This window comes from Bemisia tabaci, chromosome 2, assembly GCF_918797505.1.
Source record: "Bemisia tabaci chromosome 2, PGI_BMITA_v3".
NCBI classification, from domain to species: domain Eukaryota; kingdom Metazoa; phylum Arthropoda; class Insecta; order Hemiptera; family Aleyrodidae; genus Bemisia; species Bemisia tabaci.
In genome coordinates this window covers 21843228-21860802 of record NC_092794.1, presented here as the reverse complement: position 1 = coordinate 21860802, position 17575 = coordinate 21843228, and the positions used below count along the sequence as shown (strand labels likewise).

Genomic DNA, 17575 nt, shown 5'->3' with positions numbered 1-17575 from the left:
TAACTCCTGAAGATCCGATTTTTTTTAAAAAAAAAAAATAAGAGTCCCTGAATAAATTTCATTATTAGTCAGAACTGCCGCTAGGAAAGTACTGCGTGACGCTGCGCGTATGCCGCTTGTGTTAGTGCTACAACGCCGCTCCAGATGCAGCGAGAAGCAGCGCTCGCACTCGGACTCTGAGTCTGATGCAGGGTGTCAACATTTAGCTACACTGCCACTCCTCTCTGTGGATAAGCGATTGCGCGCTAGCTCCGATCCACTGCTTTATTTTGAATTTTCCTTGAGGGTTTTTGAGTAAAAAATACAAAATCCAATAGTTACAAGAATGTAACACTCTATGAACTTTATTCATAATTTCAAAAGATTTTTTTTTCATTTTAGACAATTTCTTTTATGCTTTTTTTGTTTTTTATTACACTTGCATACACGATCAATATTTACAAAATTAACGTTAATATCACTTAAAGTTACCTTAAGCTTAGCACAAAAAGATATCATCCAAATTTACTTAAGTAAGAGACTAAAATTGAAAGAGAAACACGAGATATACTGAGAGGAGGAAAACTTCCATGGAAGAGAGAAGAGAGAAAAAATACATGGACAAACCTCATCTACATGTCATGCAAAATTTACACTCGATGTACAGAGTTAAAGATGTTTTGGAGTGTTAATTACATTGTTCTCTGATCCACTGATGAGAATAATTTCAACATGAATTTATTTTGTTTTAAAAACTTGATTCTCTTTGAGTTCATTAGTACCTCTTAATGAGACTTGGATATTAACTTAACTGAAAATGTAGCAATTCCAAAAATGTACAGCATGCTTTGATTGACTTGAATAATTAAATTGTGATTGGCAAAGAATAGGCCCGGCTCAGGGAAGATCTGCATTATTTTTTGGGCGACGTTTGGAAAGTCAATCCATAAGTTACTCATTTTTTCTTTGTATGATATCGATTTGATTTATTTTTAAAACAGAGCTGAAAAGGGTGAGTAGAGGCAGAATTTGTTTGCCTCTGAATGGTCAATAAGACATTGCTGAGCGAAAATGATCATTTTAAGCATAGGACCAGCAAATTTACGAACAAAGTCTACCTGTGGCCAACAAGGTTGAAAAGGGGTTCATGATGACTGTTTGTCAAAACTGAAAGTAGATTCAATGAACAAAATGTAAATTATCTGCTGTACAAGATAAATTTGGAGGGAAAAAAAGTAGGGCAGAAACTTGAGAAGGAACTCTTCTTGAAGAAGGGAGTCAACCTTAAAACATTGAAAAAGGATCAATTCAGGGGTGGAAAAATGCCCCTTTCTGAATGACTCCTTTAAAATGTGATGAAGTATATAAGCGGCGGTGGCTTCATAAGCTTTTCTTTTCACCTCCAGTAGAGGTGAAAAAGAAAAAAAAGTGGTAAATACAATTATCTTTTGGCTGGAAAACAATTATACCATTTTCTTTGACTAAAAAATAACATTTTAAGACTGTTTGAACAACTGATGTAAAATAACAGCCTCTTAAGAATAAAACGAGAAAACTCAATCTTAAAACTCATTTGCGGTTCTCCTGAAATTCAAAGATTGAAAATTTTTCAATTTTTTGTTAGTCGCCCCCCCCCCCCCCCCCCAAAGTGTTGCGTTCACAAGGACTATAGCATTCTATACTTCATCCATGATGAAAACAAATTTTGATTTTATTTCTAAGTGGGAAGATCTGACCTCCATAAATAATACCAAGAGCAGCATCGGATAAGAGGTAAAAAAAGAAAAACCATGAGATCTTAGAAAAGAGAGAACTGACTGAATGGAAAGATATTACAACAATTATGGAAGGGACTTCCACAAAAATATTTGAAAAAGGAGTTGAAAGATGAAAACTTAAGAGTAAAATTACTTCTATGATTGCCATCGAGTAATCAAGATTTTGAATCGTTGCTATCTACAATTTTGTATGATTACTTTGCACTATGAGCAGTTGCTTCAGAGGTTCACTTTTCCTTCTGAGCTTGTTGCTCTCAGGTGTTGCTCATCTGATATGAGACCACTTTAAAACTACTTGATTTTTTGTTTGTTTGTTTGTTTTTCTGCTTTTTTTTTTTCAAATACACTACACTAAAAATAAATACATGTTTTTTTTTTTTATACCTTTCCTTTTCAGGTTTTTATGATTGGAGAATTGATAACATCTATAGCACTTCTGTAGACTTGACAAACCTTTTTATCTTACCACCAATGCTGAAAGGGGCGCATTTCCGGCCAACTTTTCAGGTGGAAAAGTTTGCTTAGAAGGGGCAAAATTTCAATATATCAGGGACGTAATATGTCCTTTTTCGAGGTAAAACAACGCAATGAGTAGCTGCAGGGCAATGCTGTACATATGCAGGAGCATACTATCTCGTGGCAAATACTCTCTGAAACAATGGTCGAACATTCAATCAGCTCCTTAGTTGTGCCTCTGACAGCATCAGTTCCTGAATATCCTAAAAATTTTAATTCTTCTTTTTCTTCTACTGACAGAATTAATTTAAAGTACCATGGGCATCATCTTACATTAAATTTAGGACTGATTATCCCAGAACAGAGAAATTAAGTTCAATCTAGAAGCGAATAAACCAATCTAGAGTACAGGATTGGCAAAAACTATGCGCACATGACATAATAGGCTACAGTTATTTAGAAAAAAATTCCTAGAGGAAACGCGGCACTTATCATGAATATGGCCCCAACCTACATGGTACATGGCATGAAAAATGATATCAAATGATCAGATGATTGAATAAATCATACGATCTCAGAGAACGTATTGTAATTAAGTTCAAGGATTATCGCTTGATGCTCTGAAAGAATCTGAGATGTGAATTAATGTAATCACAGTTTGGAAAGCATAATGCGACTAAGATACTTTCTAAAAAGCTACCTGCGGAACCTCAACATCAAAGTCTATAAAGAATCATGGTAATAAATTAGAGGAGCAGCTTCCAGAATAAAACAAAAAAAGAATCGCAGTGTTTCAAAACCTTCATGCACAAAAAAAATCCATAATATAATCCAGAACAGATCTTGTTGCAGCACTAATCATATTTCTTGACAAAATTACATTTTATGTGACAAATTTGATTCTGTTCCTAATGAAGTAGCGATTTAACAAAGCTTCGATACATTATAGAACCTGTTTCAGTAAAGTATTTCCTTTTTGAGCATCTGTTCATGATTTACATTAATACACTAAAAAGGGAAGGCTATTCTGAAACAGGCTCCATTAGTATAAATATGTAATAAGATGACGATGGACTAAACACTGGTCCATATATTAATTTGAGGCTCTTAATTTTCAGAATGACACTAAAACAGTTCAATGAACTGACATAAAACCTTCAGAATTGCTTCATTTTTCAATTGAAGATGATTGAAACCTACATGGCATCAACAACAAATTTTACCACCTGAGTGGTTCCTTCTAAATTACTGAACAAAAAAAAATCTTTTAGAAATATTTCTACAGACCAAATAGGAAGGTAGGTAATGAAAAAAGCAGTTACAGAAGAAATTAAATTACCATGCTGTTTTGAAGTTTCCTTTTGTCTTTTTCTTTTAGGAGCATTGAAAAGCCATTACAGTGAATATATCCCTTATTTTTCAGGAGTCGCAATTTTCACGATTTCATTGTTTTAATCTATTTTTGATAAAACATTACGTACACTTATACAGGAATAAATTCCTGGTAGAGATGTTTTTTTGGCCTGAATGACACTGATACATACTACAGATGAGGGCGTAGAGGGCTTCAGCGTTTTACGCTGGGTTTCACAGTTTAGTAGCAGGTGGGCAGCTCCAGTATTTAAGAGAAGACTGGCGGGAATTCTTTGTCATCGTCCAGCTTGAAACCATCTTTGGGTGGCGTTTCGACTGCTGCTACGATTTCTTGAAATTTCTCCGATTCTGCATCAACAAATAAAAGAAAATTGCATTAACGGAAATGTTGCATAAGTACCTTACGAATTAAAAAAAAAGTCTGAGAAAACCTACAAATTATGGGAAAATAAAAAAGCAAAGACTAACAATTCTAATGAATGTGCCTAAAAAATATTCCTTCAAAAATCATAAAAGGCATACCGATGTGCATGTCACGCAAACTTAGGCGAGACTCTGAGTTAAGGAAAGCATTGGCTATTGTGTATGTAAGTGTATTTCATATATTTGTAAAACATCGTCGGCAAGGCACACAGTGAGACTGGCTCAGTCACTTGACTTCAGAATCTAAATCCATTGTTTCTGACTCTGATTTTGATTATTTTAATCGTCTCTCTGCCTGACGCGGAAGCTGTGATGGGAACTTCCCATGGAAAGTGATAATCCTAGGATTTCCTGAAAACTAGGATTTGTCCGTAACATATAAACTTGATATTCAGACGAGTTCTATATCTGTTTTGCAAATCCATGAAAATCGACCTAAATACATAGTTCCACGACAGAAACAACTGACTCATTTGAAAAGACTCACAGTCAGTAGTGCTAGATTACATAACTTTCATCGTCAAGACTTGACCAATATTAATCTGATTGATATGATGGATATTAGATGGAAGGAGAGATCTATTAAGAAGGTGAAGAGTTAGGAGTGGTTGAGCCACCTTTAAAATTCTATGAATTGGCAAAAAAATGTCTATCTTGTCAAAAAAGATTTTATTACATCTCTTTGTTACTATGTAATACCTCCTGCCTTTATCGCAAAATTTAAACCCGTAGGTCTGGTCGTATCAGTGGAGCACTGGAGCTCTGAGCAAAGGAGGCCTAATATCTGTGAAAAACTTTTTTTTACGATAATTTGGTTGTTCCATTTTCCAAAATTATGGAGGAAGACTTAGGGACCTAAGTTGATAAAAACATATTGAAATGTGCCCATCAATAGGAACTCTGTACAGCACATTTTATGGTGTCATCTAATATGGGAAAGTGTAGAAATATAGATTTGAATGTGAGAAAATGTACCACCTTGGGGCATTATCATGCGACATTCCTCTTTTAAACATGTGCATCTTAGCACATTAGGTATTTTGGTTATAACCTCCTCAATACTTGTTCCATTCAGAACCAAAGATACCTATGCTTGTGCAGTTCTGTCAGTAATTTTCAATTAGACATGAAATTCATCATATTTTAAACGGCTGAAAATTCGTCATTGTCAAAATGCAGGTTCAGATTTAACCATAACACATGCATTAAATGGAAATTGAACAAGTCCAAGAAAACGAACTGCTGGAAGTCAGACAGAAATGATATAGGCATCGTGCACCATTGGACAGTGCAGTGAGTAATTTAGAAAAAATAAGCAGACAATTAAAAGATACCTCTCCTAATAAAGGCAAAAGAAGATCATAGAGTAAAAATTATTACACTAATAGCAACATTGGAATGATACTTAGCAAACATTTAACCTGATGAAAAATTAACATTTCCCTATTGTTGCAACACATGCAGATAACTACAAGAAAAATCATTTTCGCTCCCTCAGCAAAACAACTTTGACGTGTAAAGGTTTGAATGCACAAAATTCTCATGTTCACGAAATGCAAATCATGGTTTGGACCTAATTGGATAAAAATACATTTACAAAAACGCTAAAAAATGCAATTTGTTAAGTCTGTTGAGATGCAAATAACTACAGTTTCTCAAAAATGTTCATACATCTAACCTAAAGATACAGCATGCTCAAAATATCTACTATAACAATTGATGCAAATATGTGCCGCCCTTATTATTAAAAACAAGTTGGAGTAGGGCATTGAATCTGACAAACGGTTCAGCTTTTCAATAGTAGCCTAGCCTCAATACTTCAACAAATTTGATAGATTTTCACCCCCTTTTTTAAACTAAATATTTTTAAATACAAGGAAATGCTACATTTTTTCTTCATTTTATACTTTGAAAGAGAACGAATGAATTCACACGAAAGTGAACTGCACTTAACCAGGAGAGACCAGCTCAATTACAATGTTTTTAAAATCAAGATCAAGTTACTTCTTCTTTGCTTTAAAAAATTCAATATAACACTACTAAATACTAACTTACACTACATACTACTATTTAAGTACAGTGATAAAATTTATTCGATCATTTTTTTTTTAAATTATAAATTTTTTGATAGAGCCTTTTCCAATTCACAGTTATTAATAATAATACATTAAATAACGAAATGTAAAGATGAAGATACACGATTTTAACAACACAGTAATCATCGCGATTTCCTCTTATTGAATGCAATCCAAGTATTCAATTAACAATAGATTCCCTACCAAGAGAGATTTATTTTGAGTAAATACTTTGAAATTAGTATGGTATAGTAATGATAAAAAACCTATTTAACACTGTCTGTGATAGGGATTACAATGGCTTTATTTACAAAAAGAAATTTGTCTGGTTGGTAGAGAAAATAAGAACAATGCCTACAAACGCTAGGGCCCCTGTATCAGAACGTACTTTACTTGGGAATTCCGTTATTTATTTTTGGGCCACCAATCTTAAATCTTATCTAAATATTTCATTCTCTGGATATAAAGCAACAAGAACAAGAGCAGCTCTTCAATGTGAAATCTATTGGTGAGCAGCCAAAGTGCAACCATGGCTGCACTATTGTAAATATGCAGCACCAATAAGACAGCCTTGCATATGCAAACTCAAAGACTTGCGTCCGAGATGAGACTTGAAAATTTGTTTCTTTTCAATGTTTGTTTCGTTCACATTGTTTCGTTCACATGGATCTCCATGAGAAAGCTAGAGCTCTCTACTCATAAATAGCAGCCCTATTGGTGAAAGGTAATTTTCTCCTGATACAGAGGGAGGGGTATGAAATAAATAAAAATAATAACACAATCGAGATGCACAGACAAATTCCTAGAGTAAGCCTGAACCTGCTAATTTACAAGATTATTACATATATTTTATAGTGGATTAAGAGCAGAAGAATGGTGAAAGCATAGCAGAAAATCTTGGAAACTGGTATGACAATCCATCAGTGAATTTCAACAACAGACAAAATATTTTCCCATCTCTTCCAAAACCAAAAATAGGATCAAGTTAGGAAGAATAAGAATTTATAAAAAATTATTCCAGGGATAAAGAATAGGATAAAATGCTGACACTTGGAGGGATATAGAGAGAAAAGCGCAAAATTGTTGATAAAATGGTTATTTAGATGAGACAATTACAGATTCACAGAACATAAATGCGGTCTTCTTGAAGAAGTTTGAGCAGTGTGCTCCTATTGAATTTTTATTCTCCGTCTTCAATTATCACCAATTTGATAGTTACTCTCAACAGTTGAACTCTACAGCTAGAATTTTTTTATATATTTAATTCCTATCATCATCTTTCATTATTTCTTCACCAAGCAGCAAGATAACTCTTGAAACTAGATCATCTTGCAGAAAATTCTGTTTCTAAACGATAAAATTTATTGATAATTATGAAATGGCAGACAGGATATTTTCTACGGGTAATCTCACATTTGAAATTACACATTTTCGCATTTTATTCGGGAGTTTTGGAGGAGCTGGTATTTGACCACGACAAATATACCCTATATAACTACCCAAAAAGGTAAAATGTGTATTATACTAATCCGAAAATTATGGTACTGTGGTAAAGAGGACGCTTTGTTTCTATCTTTTCATTCCAATCTGAATGCAAGAGGAGTAGAAATTTACTGCTATAGGGATACTGTATACACATTTTTTGGATGCAAGCATTAATTAAAAAGAGAAGTCAATACCTGACATGATGCCGGGGGAGTTGCCTTTGACGATGCCAGCATAGCTACTGATCCCGGTTGTACCTGGGAATGTCGTTAAAATGTCAAAGTGGGAGAAAAAAATTAAGAAAACAGAGAGAAGAAGACTCAAAGAATTAAAATTTGCCTTCTAGTCTTTTCTTTTTTTTTTCTTCATTACAAACTAGGATGAGGGGTTTTTAATGCAACAGATAAGAAAGGGAAGGTACGACTAAAGTTACATGAAAACAATTTGTCAGTTACTAATTTTTCAAGCCTGGAATAAATGAAAGAAAGTTAAGGAAAGAAAAGTCAGATATTGCACGAGGATTTTGGCATAAGGGCGCTTTAAAATGGCTAATTTCAGGAGAGCAAACTGAATGATGGCTTCACATGATACATGTCAGGCGAAATTTTTGCAAATCGATCACACTTTTGCAGGTTGCGGCTGTTTACAATATTCTTTAAACCAAAGGGAGAGCAACTTTTTGATTAGAAGCTTATTTCTTGCTATGAAAACTCAAACACTCCATCTGACACTCATGTTGTAAAAATCACAGCCAGAGATTGAGACTGTTAATTGGTGAGTATCAAACAGCAGGAAACAAAAAAGTCAACTAACTTTCAAGGCGAAACAAAAAATTAAAACTACATCAACATTTATTCATAACTCCAAAACTTGATTAGTTGGGACTATTAAGTATTAGAGAGATAGTGTGTCAGTAGAAAACATAAAAAATCAAAATTAAACACATGATCGAATACATTTAGAGGAAAATGAGAAAAGTACGATTTCAGTAACAACATACACACTTTTGGATGCAGTCAACTAATAGCTAATACGCAAATTTTCAATTTTATCAGAACAAGTTGTTTTCGTTTTACGATTCCTTTCAAAGTGTGTGAAAAAACAAAACTGAAAAGTGCAAGTTTGATCTTTCTGTAGAATCTGCCAAAATTTATCAAATAAATCCGACAAATGGACTCATTGAATCAATGTGAGGAGGGAGAGGATATGTTAAAAGCCTGATATTGTTAATGCAAGGAATAAAGGAAAAGAATATTTAAAAGAGCATCTAATTTTGAAAAATCACCTGGGAAGCTGAAATATGTTTAAAGATTTATGGATTCGGCATGATAAAGAAAATAAACATGCGCCCTAGTATTAAAACAAATAAACAAACCAACTTCCAAACATCTTGGTGCTCAATAAATTAAAAAATTACTATTTTTAATGTGGACCAATTGGAAAGCTCATGCTTTAACATAAAATTACTCACTTAGGACAAGTAAAAAATATGAAAAGTCTGACACTGTCAATCAAAAAGTAGGTGTACCTAAATGCATTAAAAAAAAAAAAAAAAAAAAAAAAAAAAAAAAAAAAAAAAAAAAAAAAAAAAATCCGGATACGAAAGCAAACACCTTAGTTAACAATAAAAAAACCACATTTGAAAGGGATAGGCGCTTATGATTTGCCAAATTAAAATTAATTTTGAAAGGGTGCATTCCAAATCAGGAAGGGTTCTTGTGGACTAGGAGCAGAAAAAATGTTTCGCTTTCCTGAAAGTAGGAGAGTTGATTGAGAAACGTCTGGTGAGTTGAAACAGATTTAATCTCAAATTCTGGCTCTTGTGCTGATGTCCCGGACAGAACAAAAAAATTTCCATTATCTCACTCGCCTTATTTTTAAGTTGCTTGAAAGCTCTCACTGTCTTTCTTTGAGGATAAATTATTTTCAAATATTTCCTTCTCTGATACTTTTCATCCTACATGCACTTTAACTGCACTCAGAAAATTAGGGCTCATAGCTGTTCATTTATTTAGCACAAAATCGACAAGCTCCTTTAAAATTTATCATGATTCCTTGGTCGCAAAATCATAATGATAAAGGGTCAAGACACTTCCCAATACTCAATTTTACAATCTTTATTGAATCTGCATCACATGCATTTTTAATAAAAGAACAAGAACTGAATTGATAGTCACTACAAATTTTACTCCCCTGCATATTTTGGCTTTGGTCCCACAATTCAAGGTGATTTTAGACATAATCAGACAGCCTGCTTTTTTTCCCTCCACAAAAATGTACATAGGGGGTAATCCGCTACTCTAAAAACGGCTTGGATACATAAAAAGAGCAGATATTTTGAAAGGAGCATGGTGATACTGCAGCAATAGATTGAAAAATGAGGGATTCAGGGCTAAAAATATGTACCTACGGCAAATAATAAGGCAAATATCTTTGAACTCGATCAATGACATTTCTTCTTCCTCTAAAATGAACTTCAAATAAACTGATCAGCCTTTCATCCAAATGTATTGAAAGTTGTTTCAAAACTACAGTTCTTTCAGTTTTTTCTCTCCACACTCAGTTTTTAATTTTCGAGTAAACTTGACTCAAAAAACATTGGAAAAATATTTTAAATAAGAATCAGTTGAATGATAGAAAAATGAAGTATTGACTCTGTGGATTCCTTATTAAGTCCTATTCTTTTGAGACATTAAGGCGTTAGGACCTACAATTCTCATTGCTAAAATTGCGTCATCGGAAGAATGCAAAACAAGATGTGAACATTATGATTTTGGTAAACTATCAATGCCCTCTACCTGTAAAATGATTCATGAACTAACTCCAAGTCAAATTAAGTACCCCTCTAACTCAATAAATATAAATGGAGTGACCATTAACATTCATTACCCCGACAAAGAGGGCGTTCTAGATCAAAAAGTGATCACATCTTTGGACTCAACTATCATGGTCAGCTGTTTTGGATCAACTGTTCGGCAATGAAAAATGTTGACACAAAATCTGAATGGTGAAAGCTTACGAATTACGAGAGGTATGATGACGTATGGAAGCCTTACATTCATGCAGTCGAGCTAAGAATTGGGTTCTGGTGAAGAGTTCAATGTGGGATTTATATGATGGGTTTGATAAAAGAAAAGAGGCTACGATGACCAATTTTTCGAAAACAAATTTTTCTCCTCTTTTTGTCTATTTATGTGGCCGCCTGTTTGAATATTTCTCTTTTGACTATCTCTCTGCTCTTTCTGATTATTCATACAATCATACATGAGTCCAGTGAGTTGACTGCTCATTTTGGCACGAATTAAGAGGATTAGTAGGCGAGACAACTTGACTGAACCAGAATTTTACGATCTGATGGAAACACCAAGTAAAAGATTGATTTGCTCTCAGAGATAGGAAAAATAAAAAAAAGGAAGAGGTCTATCAATAATTAAAAATAAACAAACAGGAAAAATTGAGAAGGACCAATACCTGACCTTTCAATGAATACTAACTAGAAAAGCATCTAAACATTGCAAAAAGAAAGAGGAATATATTATGAAATTTGGGTAATAGCACAACAACTGTTACAGCTCAAGCTTTGAAGTGATGGAAAAAAGGTTCAAACTGCACATGAAAACTTCAAAAAAAAAAAAAAAAAACACACACATGATTTTTTTTCGCACAGACTTGCATGAGACTGAGGAGGTGGCACAGAGGAAAAGAGTGGAATCATCAACCATAAAAGACCATAATGACTGGAAAATTGCAGAGACCATTTAAACAGAATTTTTATTTTTAAAATTAATTGTTCCTACAGCATGAAGGCGAATAAAAAAGTGTAATTTACCTTTAGATTTCTGATCATTGTTGATTGATTTGGGTGATGCTGGTTTTTTTGAATCCTTATTCACTGAGATTGGTGAATCTACATGTTCCAAGTAACCGTCCAATCTAACAATGATAAACAGCACAGTTAAAGGATGGACAGCAAGGCTTAGACGAAACAAAATACATACCCAATGAGTCTGTTACACACAAGAGATAAGGCTAACCAACGGATTAATCAGATTTACTGCAATTAAAGTAGGTCATGGTTTAATTTTAAGAAGATGAAAAAAATTATTATCTATTATCGTTTAGGGCAGGCTGTAATTATTTAGAATTTTGGGTAGCTTTCTAGCTACTACTCACAGTATTCAGACTCCTTTTTGTTAAATTTGCAACAAAATTCCGTTAAGCGCATCAGAATTGGCTAAAATTCGTTCCATGGCACATTATCTTGATAGTTTATGTGCGAAATTTAAAATTTTTCCAATTTTTCTAATTTTCTGAGAAAATTTTTGAAAACGTAAGCCCTGGCTGGTGCAGGGCATGTGGAAGTAAGTGAGCTTATGAGAAAATTTTTGCATCGTAAGATTTTTTCCTTTCTTTCTCCTCTTTTTGGCAAAAATTAAGAAAAACACCAAGGCATGATTTTTAGAATTTTTTTGCTGTATGCTTACGTTTGATGTTTTTACAAAGTATGGAAATTTTGAGACTGAGATTGGGACTCATTTTTGCTCCATGAGTACTTTCTGCACCCTTGAGAGATACTAACCTACACAGAGAACCATCTTGCAGACAGTTATCAATCCTTCTTGCATATAATTTCAATTGTTTTGCAGCGTTTGATTCAGCATATTTTTTTGACTGAGGAGAAAATAAAACCACTTAAAAACTATTGAAATCATAAGGGAAATATATCAATAACGGTGTGAAGACACACTGTCCCTTGTTTACTTAAATTCCTTACAACTCTCCTGGGCAAACTTGATTCCAGGCGGTTGAGAAAAGAGAACCAAACATGATAAAGAGCCGTATGCAAAAACAACATTTTTCGCCCCCCCTCTAAAACTTATTCAATCTTCGTCTATCAGTTACTAATACTGGAGCGCTTCTTTCCCCAAATTTTCAGACCCTCAAAAAATTTTGGGGGGGCGCTAGGGGGGGTGGAAGTCAAAACCTGTGACCCTCGATATCTTTCGAACGAAACAAGATATTGAGGCCCGGTTTGGACAAAAAATCGTCTAAAATTGCATACTTTAAGATTCTAGAGGTCAAAATCCCAAAATTAAATTTTAACTTAACTCATGTGCTTTTTTTCAGTTTTTGAGGAAAAACAATTTCTTTTAAACAGATTAAACTGAAATTTCACATTTTTTGATTTGAACCAAAACCAGTTTTTTAAATTGTTCGTCTTTTTCCGCATCCAACGAGTGGTCGTATAAGCTGGGGAACCGAACGGTTCCGGAGTTATGATCGATTGAAGTTTCCGCTCAACGCGCGCCGACCGATTTTCGCGCGCAAAAAAGTCGGATTTGACTGTTATTAAATCAGATTTAATGTTCAAACTGAGCAAAATGCATTATTAGGGACTCTTGAGGGTCGCTGAGTCCAGAAATGACAGATACTTCCAAAAAATTCACGTTTTTAAAATTACAGCTCCGTACAGGACCACTGAGCGGCCGGTCGGCGCTCAGTGGGCCTCTAAAATAGCGCTACGGAGCTGTAATTTTAAAAACGTGAATTTTTTGGAAGTATCTGTCATTTCTGGACTCAGCGACCCTCAAGAGTCCCTAATAATGCATTTTGCTCAGTTTGAACATTAAATCTGATTTAATAACAGTCAAATCCGACTTTTTTGCGCGCGAAAATCGGTCGGCGCGCGTTGAGCGGAAACTTCAATCGATCATAACTCCGGAACCGTTCGGTTCCCCAGCTTATACGACCACTCGTTGGATGCGGAAAAAGACGAACAATTTAAAAAACTGGTTTTGGTTCAAATCAAAAAATGTGAAATTTCAGTTTAATCTGTTTAAAAGAAATTGTTTTTCCTCAAAAACTGAAAAAAAGCACATGAGTTAAGTTAAAATTTAATTTTGGGATTTTGACCTTTAGAATCTTAAAGTATGCAATTTTAGACGATTTTTTGTCCAAACCGGGCCTCAATATCTTGTTTCGTTCGAAAGATATCGAGGGTCACAGGTTTTGACTTCCACCCCCCCTAGCGCCCCCCCAAAATTTTTTGGGGGTCTGAAAATTTGGGGAAAGAAGCGCTCCAGTATTAGTAACTGATAGACGAAGATTGAATAAGTTTTAGAGGGGGGGCGAAAAATGTCGTTTTTGCATACGGCTCTTTGAGAATGAGTGATACAAACTAGCAATGTTGTGTTGAAGAGTAAATTTTTAGACAATTCCGATGTGCTTGACATGATATTTTTTTTTGTGTAATTTTAGAAGGTCAACTAAGTTGGCTATATCTCTTATCTGCAACAGACACATGGGCCAAAAAAGAGAGCAGCTGGACAATATATAGGATATTTTTAGGATTGTGAGGACAGCATGCACCACAGTGGCTAAGGAGCAGGTCGATTGTTGAAATTTTGTATGTCCACTGCATGAGACAAGAATGAAATGGAATGGAGCAACACGATTAGTCAGATGCATCCCTTATTTCTTTTATTAAGTTTTTATCAGGCCAGATAATTGAGTAGTTATCAGGCACTAAAAAGAGCCTAAAGTTTGCCCATTATCAGGTCAGATAAAGACTTGATACAGAGAAAAGCAGGGCAACTAATCAATCACATAACCTCAACAAACCTTAGTCTTGTATTATCCAGCACACGAACTTAGGATTTAAACTATCAGCTTGTGAGTCCCAACTCTGCTTCCGAGGTTAGACTGGTCTCAATGGGTTTTGCGGACCATTTAGAGTGAAAATTTCTCAAGGACTTCCCTTTCTCTTTCCTAGCTTATTTCCTTACTTAGGGTTATCGTAAAAAATAGAAGGTCTGTAAAATTTAATACTATATTTCTGTCTTGGACTTCCTCCTTCACAATTTATGCAGTGAGCTTTGTGATCTGCATGGTTTTTCGATGGTATACTTGTATTCTACAGTAAAAGATCGGTTTACAAGAAGAGACTAAAAAACTTGAGACAGTTGCAGTTCAATTAATTAATCGCCTAACCCAACAGCCCGATTCTCATCCAGTTGACAAACCCAAAATTTCAAGAATCAGGCTGTTTGTTGCTTAGAAGAAATAATCATAGTTACTACGACACACAAAATTTAAATTTCCAACATAAAAAATCCCATTCTTGCTTGGATCAGCTCGTGCAAAAGTACTCACACACTTCAACAGCATCTGAGGAATCAGTGACCAGATGTTTTTTTTTTTTTTTTTTTTTTTTTTTAAATCATAGTATTATCTAACGTTAACATATAAAATTAATGCAGTTTGTTAAGTTTTAGTTTTAAGCCACGTAGATAGATACAAGAAACACTTGTAGTAGTTACGATATATTTAAATAAAATTTCTTTTTAAAAAAAAAAAAAAAAAAAAAAAGATGTTTTTTTTTAAAGTCTCTTTTAAGGAGGGCATCGATAAATTAAACCATGCAAAAACCCACAATATTACAATGTATTTTTTGATCTACTGTTATGAATCTCCATTTAGACAGCATTCCTCGCTCCAGGATAATAAAAAGAATAACTTTGTGCAAAGTAAGTTTGTGGCATGCTTTTGAATTTATTGAGAGTGTGATGACACAGAATAGGAAATCACAAAAAAAAACAAGACGGTAAATTTTGCTGACCACTCGAAAATCTGAAAAGGGGTTAGAAAGTAAGAGGTATTGACTTCAATTGACATTAAGTCGTAAAATTCTCTGAAGAAAACAGAGTTATGAATTTTCTATGTACTGCTCCTTCTAATCATTAAAAAAATTTGAAGTTTATTGAGCTCCTTTATAAACTTCCTAAGCTTACAAAAACACTTTTTGATGAAAAGTGTGCACACATGATACCTATCATTATTAGGGTTTATCTATTTGCTCTCACAATCACAATTTAGAAACCAGTAATTGCTTCAGGAATATTATTAAATTCCTTAAGTTTTCAACTGCTCATGCTGTTTAAAAGATATTGAACTCACCGATGCTGTTTCACCAGTGTGCAATCCCCGCTTTCTCCTGTGTCCAAATTATATACATACAAATAGCCGTCCGATGAAGCAACCAGCAATCGAAGAGCTCCCTGAATTCTAGAAAATGGGAGAAAAAGAAATTTAAAGGTTGGTTTTGGCATTAAGAGCATTTGCAGCAGTCTAATTCTCGATGGAAATATGTATAAAATCTAGAGTGAAATTTGCAGAGAGGAAGGTAATGATCTGCATCAAAAGAGCAGGAGCTCTCATGTTTGAGAAGCTACCATTGTTTGCTTATGCAGAAGGATGTGTGCAAATAGGGTGTGCTCAGAGTATTAAGGCCGAGATATTTCACACTTGAATGCCTTCTCAAAAAATTGAATTTAAATATTGTACTTATTTGTATTAGACATTTTATTATAATAATTGAAGGATTTCACTATCCACTACACTTAACAGGCTTAGAAAAATACGAAGATATTAACCCATTGACTTAAAATGACGGCTCCCAGCCGTCATCGCAGCGCTGGGCCAGTTTTGAAATGACGGCTCAGAGCCGTCCGCTGATTGTTTGCGTTATTTCGGCAATTCTCCGGTAGATTGCGTTCACATCAATGTTTATATGAGTAGTGTGGCCACCCTATGACTTATTGTGTGCGGTAATTTCTTGTTTTGTTAGGGTATTTTCATATTACTGTGCGTTTGCACATGAAATAACCTCAAAATTTTCTGATTTTCGCTGATTTTGCGATTTTTGCGATTTTAGCTATAAACCACATAAAAAAATCATTGTGTTCAAAGTTTTCACCATTTTTCTCAAACGTTGTATTGTGAATGCTTATTTTGTCAATTTTCACCCTTTGAGAAATAATTTCTGGATTATTTGGAAGTGTTCAAAGATGCTGATTTTCGCCAAATTAAATCGTAATTCCTGGCCCGGCAGGGTCAAATTAAATCATAAGTCAATGGGTTAAGGTGCACTGCACACTTCTTAAATGGAAACTGACAGGACAAAAGGAAGTCTTTCTTGAATCTTTTACTAATTTTTTAAAAATATGCCTTGTATTTGTTCAAAAAAAGTGGAATCATAGTGCAAGGTAACAAAATTTTAGAACAGAAAATAATTACCAGTTGAGTTTAAAAATCAGATTTTGCAATTTTGACGGACAGCTGTTCCTAGTGTCCTTGGTTGGTAGAATTGGTTGGTTGATTTTTGTGCCCATAGGAAATATAAAGTGGCTCGGCTATTTTGTTACCTTTGCTAGTACAAATAATTTATAATCCTGTCCTTGTATTTATGATGAAACCACCTCACAGATTTGTCATTTATAATAAATGACATTATTCCACTTATTAATTTTCTATTATTTCCCTTGCATCCAATCTCAAAGAACACCCTTTATACACAAAAATGCATTTAAAGACCTACAAAAGAGCTACTAACACAAACAAGAAATAGATAAAAACAAGACTTACTTTGTAACAGCACACACATTTTTCTTGCCTTGAAAAGGCAGATGCACAGAGGCAAAAGCACGTCCTTGGTTGAAGACATCAGTTACTTGAGTTGGTAAATACGTTGCAGATAAACTGACAGCTTTGGATATATATCCCATCCAACTTTGATTATCATCTATGGGAGCGTGCATCCTGTAAAAGAAAATGACAAATTTGAGGGGGAAAAACTCTGAGCCTGCAGCTTACCTCAACACATCGATGTTCTGTGGTAATTGAGATTTTGATGTACACAATTTCATGATGAAATTGATAGAAAAATCATGATAAAAGTAGATGTTATGCAAAAACAATAACATGGTTTGCAATATTATATTGTGTCATCCCTCAAGGGTTTTTTTTTAAAACTATTTCTCCATACAATAATAATCATTCATGTTTACATGATGTGCTGCAAAATTTTGCAAGTTTGAATTTTTTTTTTTTCATTCTTTCTTTCACATAACATACCCCAAGTGTATAAAATATGACACTGCAGATGTGATTGCAAACAAAATTCAGGACATCCATTCATCATGAGTAATCATTCGTGCTATCTAGGAT

At 34.3% G+C, this 17575-nt stretch overlaps 1 protein-coding gene across 3 annotated transcripts in view; it reads right to left on the bottom strand.

Moving 5' to 3' along the window:
* Positions 1–2884: 2884 nt before the first annotated feature.
* Positions 2885–17575, bottom strand: part of Atg18a (Autophagy-related 18a) — a 42804-nt gene continuing 28113 nt past the window's right edge. The window contains exons 6-10 of one of the 3 annotated variants that reach the window (XM_019060835.2): positions 16994–17167; positions 15527–15634; positions 11400–11503; positions 7765–7827; positions 2885–3935 (exon numbers count right to left, since the gene is read on the bottom strand). In XM_019060835.2, the coding sequence (XP_018916380.1) occupies positions 3835–3935; positions 7765–7827; positions 11400–11503; positions 15527–15634; positions 16994–17167 (550 nt within the window). In that variant the 3' untranslated portion in view covers positions 2885–3834. The remainder of the gene's footprint in view (positions 3936–7764; positions 7828–11399; positions 11504–15526; positions 15635–16993; positions 17168–17575) is intronic. The other 2 variants (XM_019060836.2, XM_072296925.1) reach the window with 2 other exon arrangements.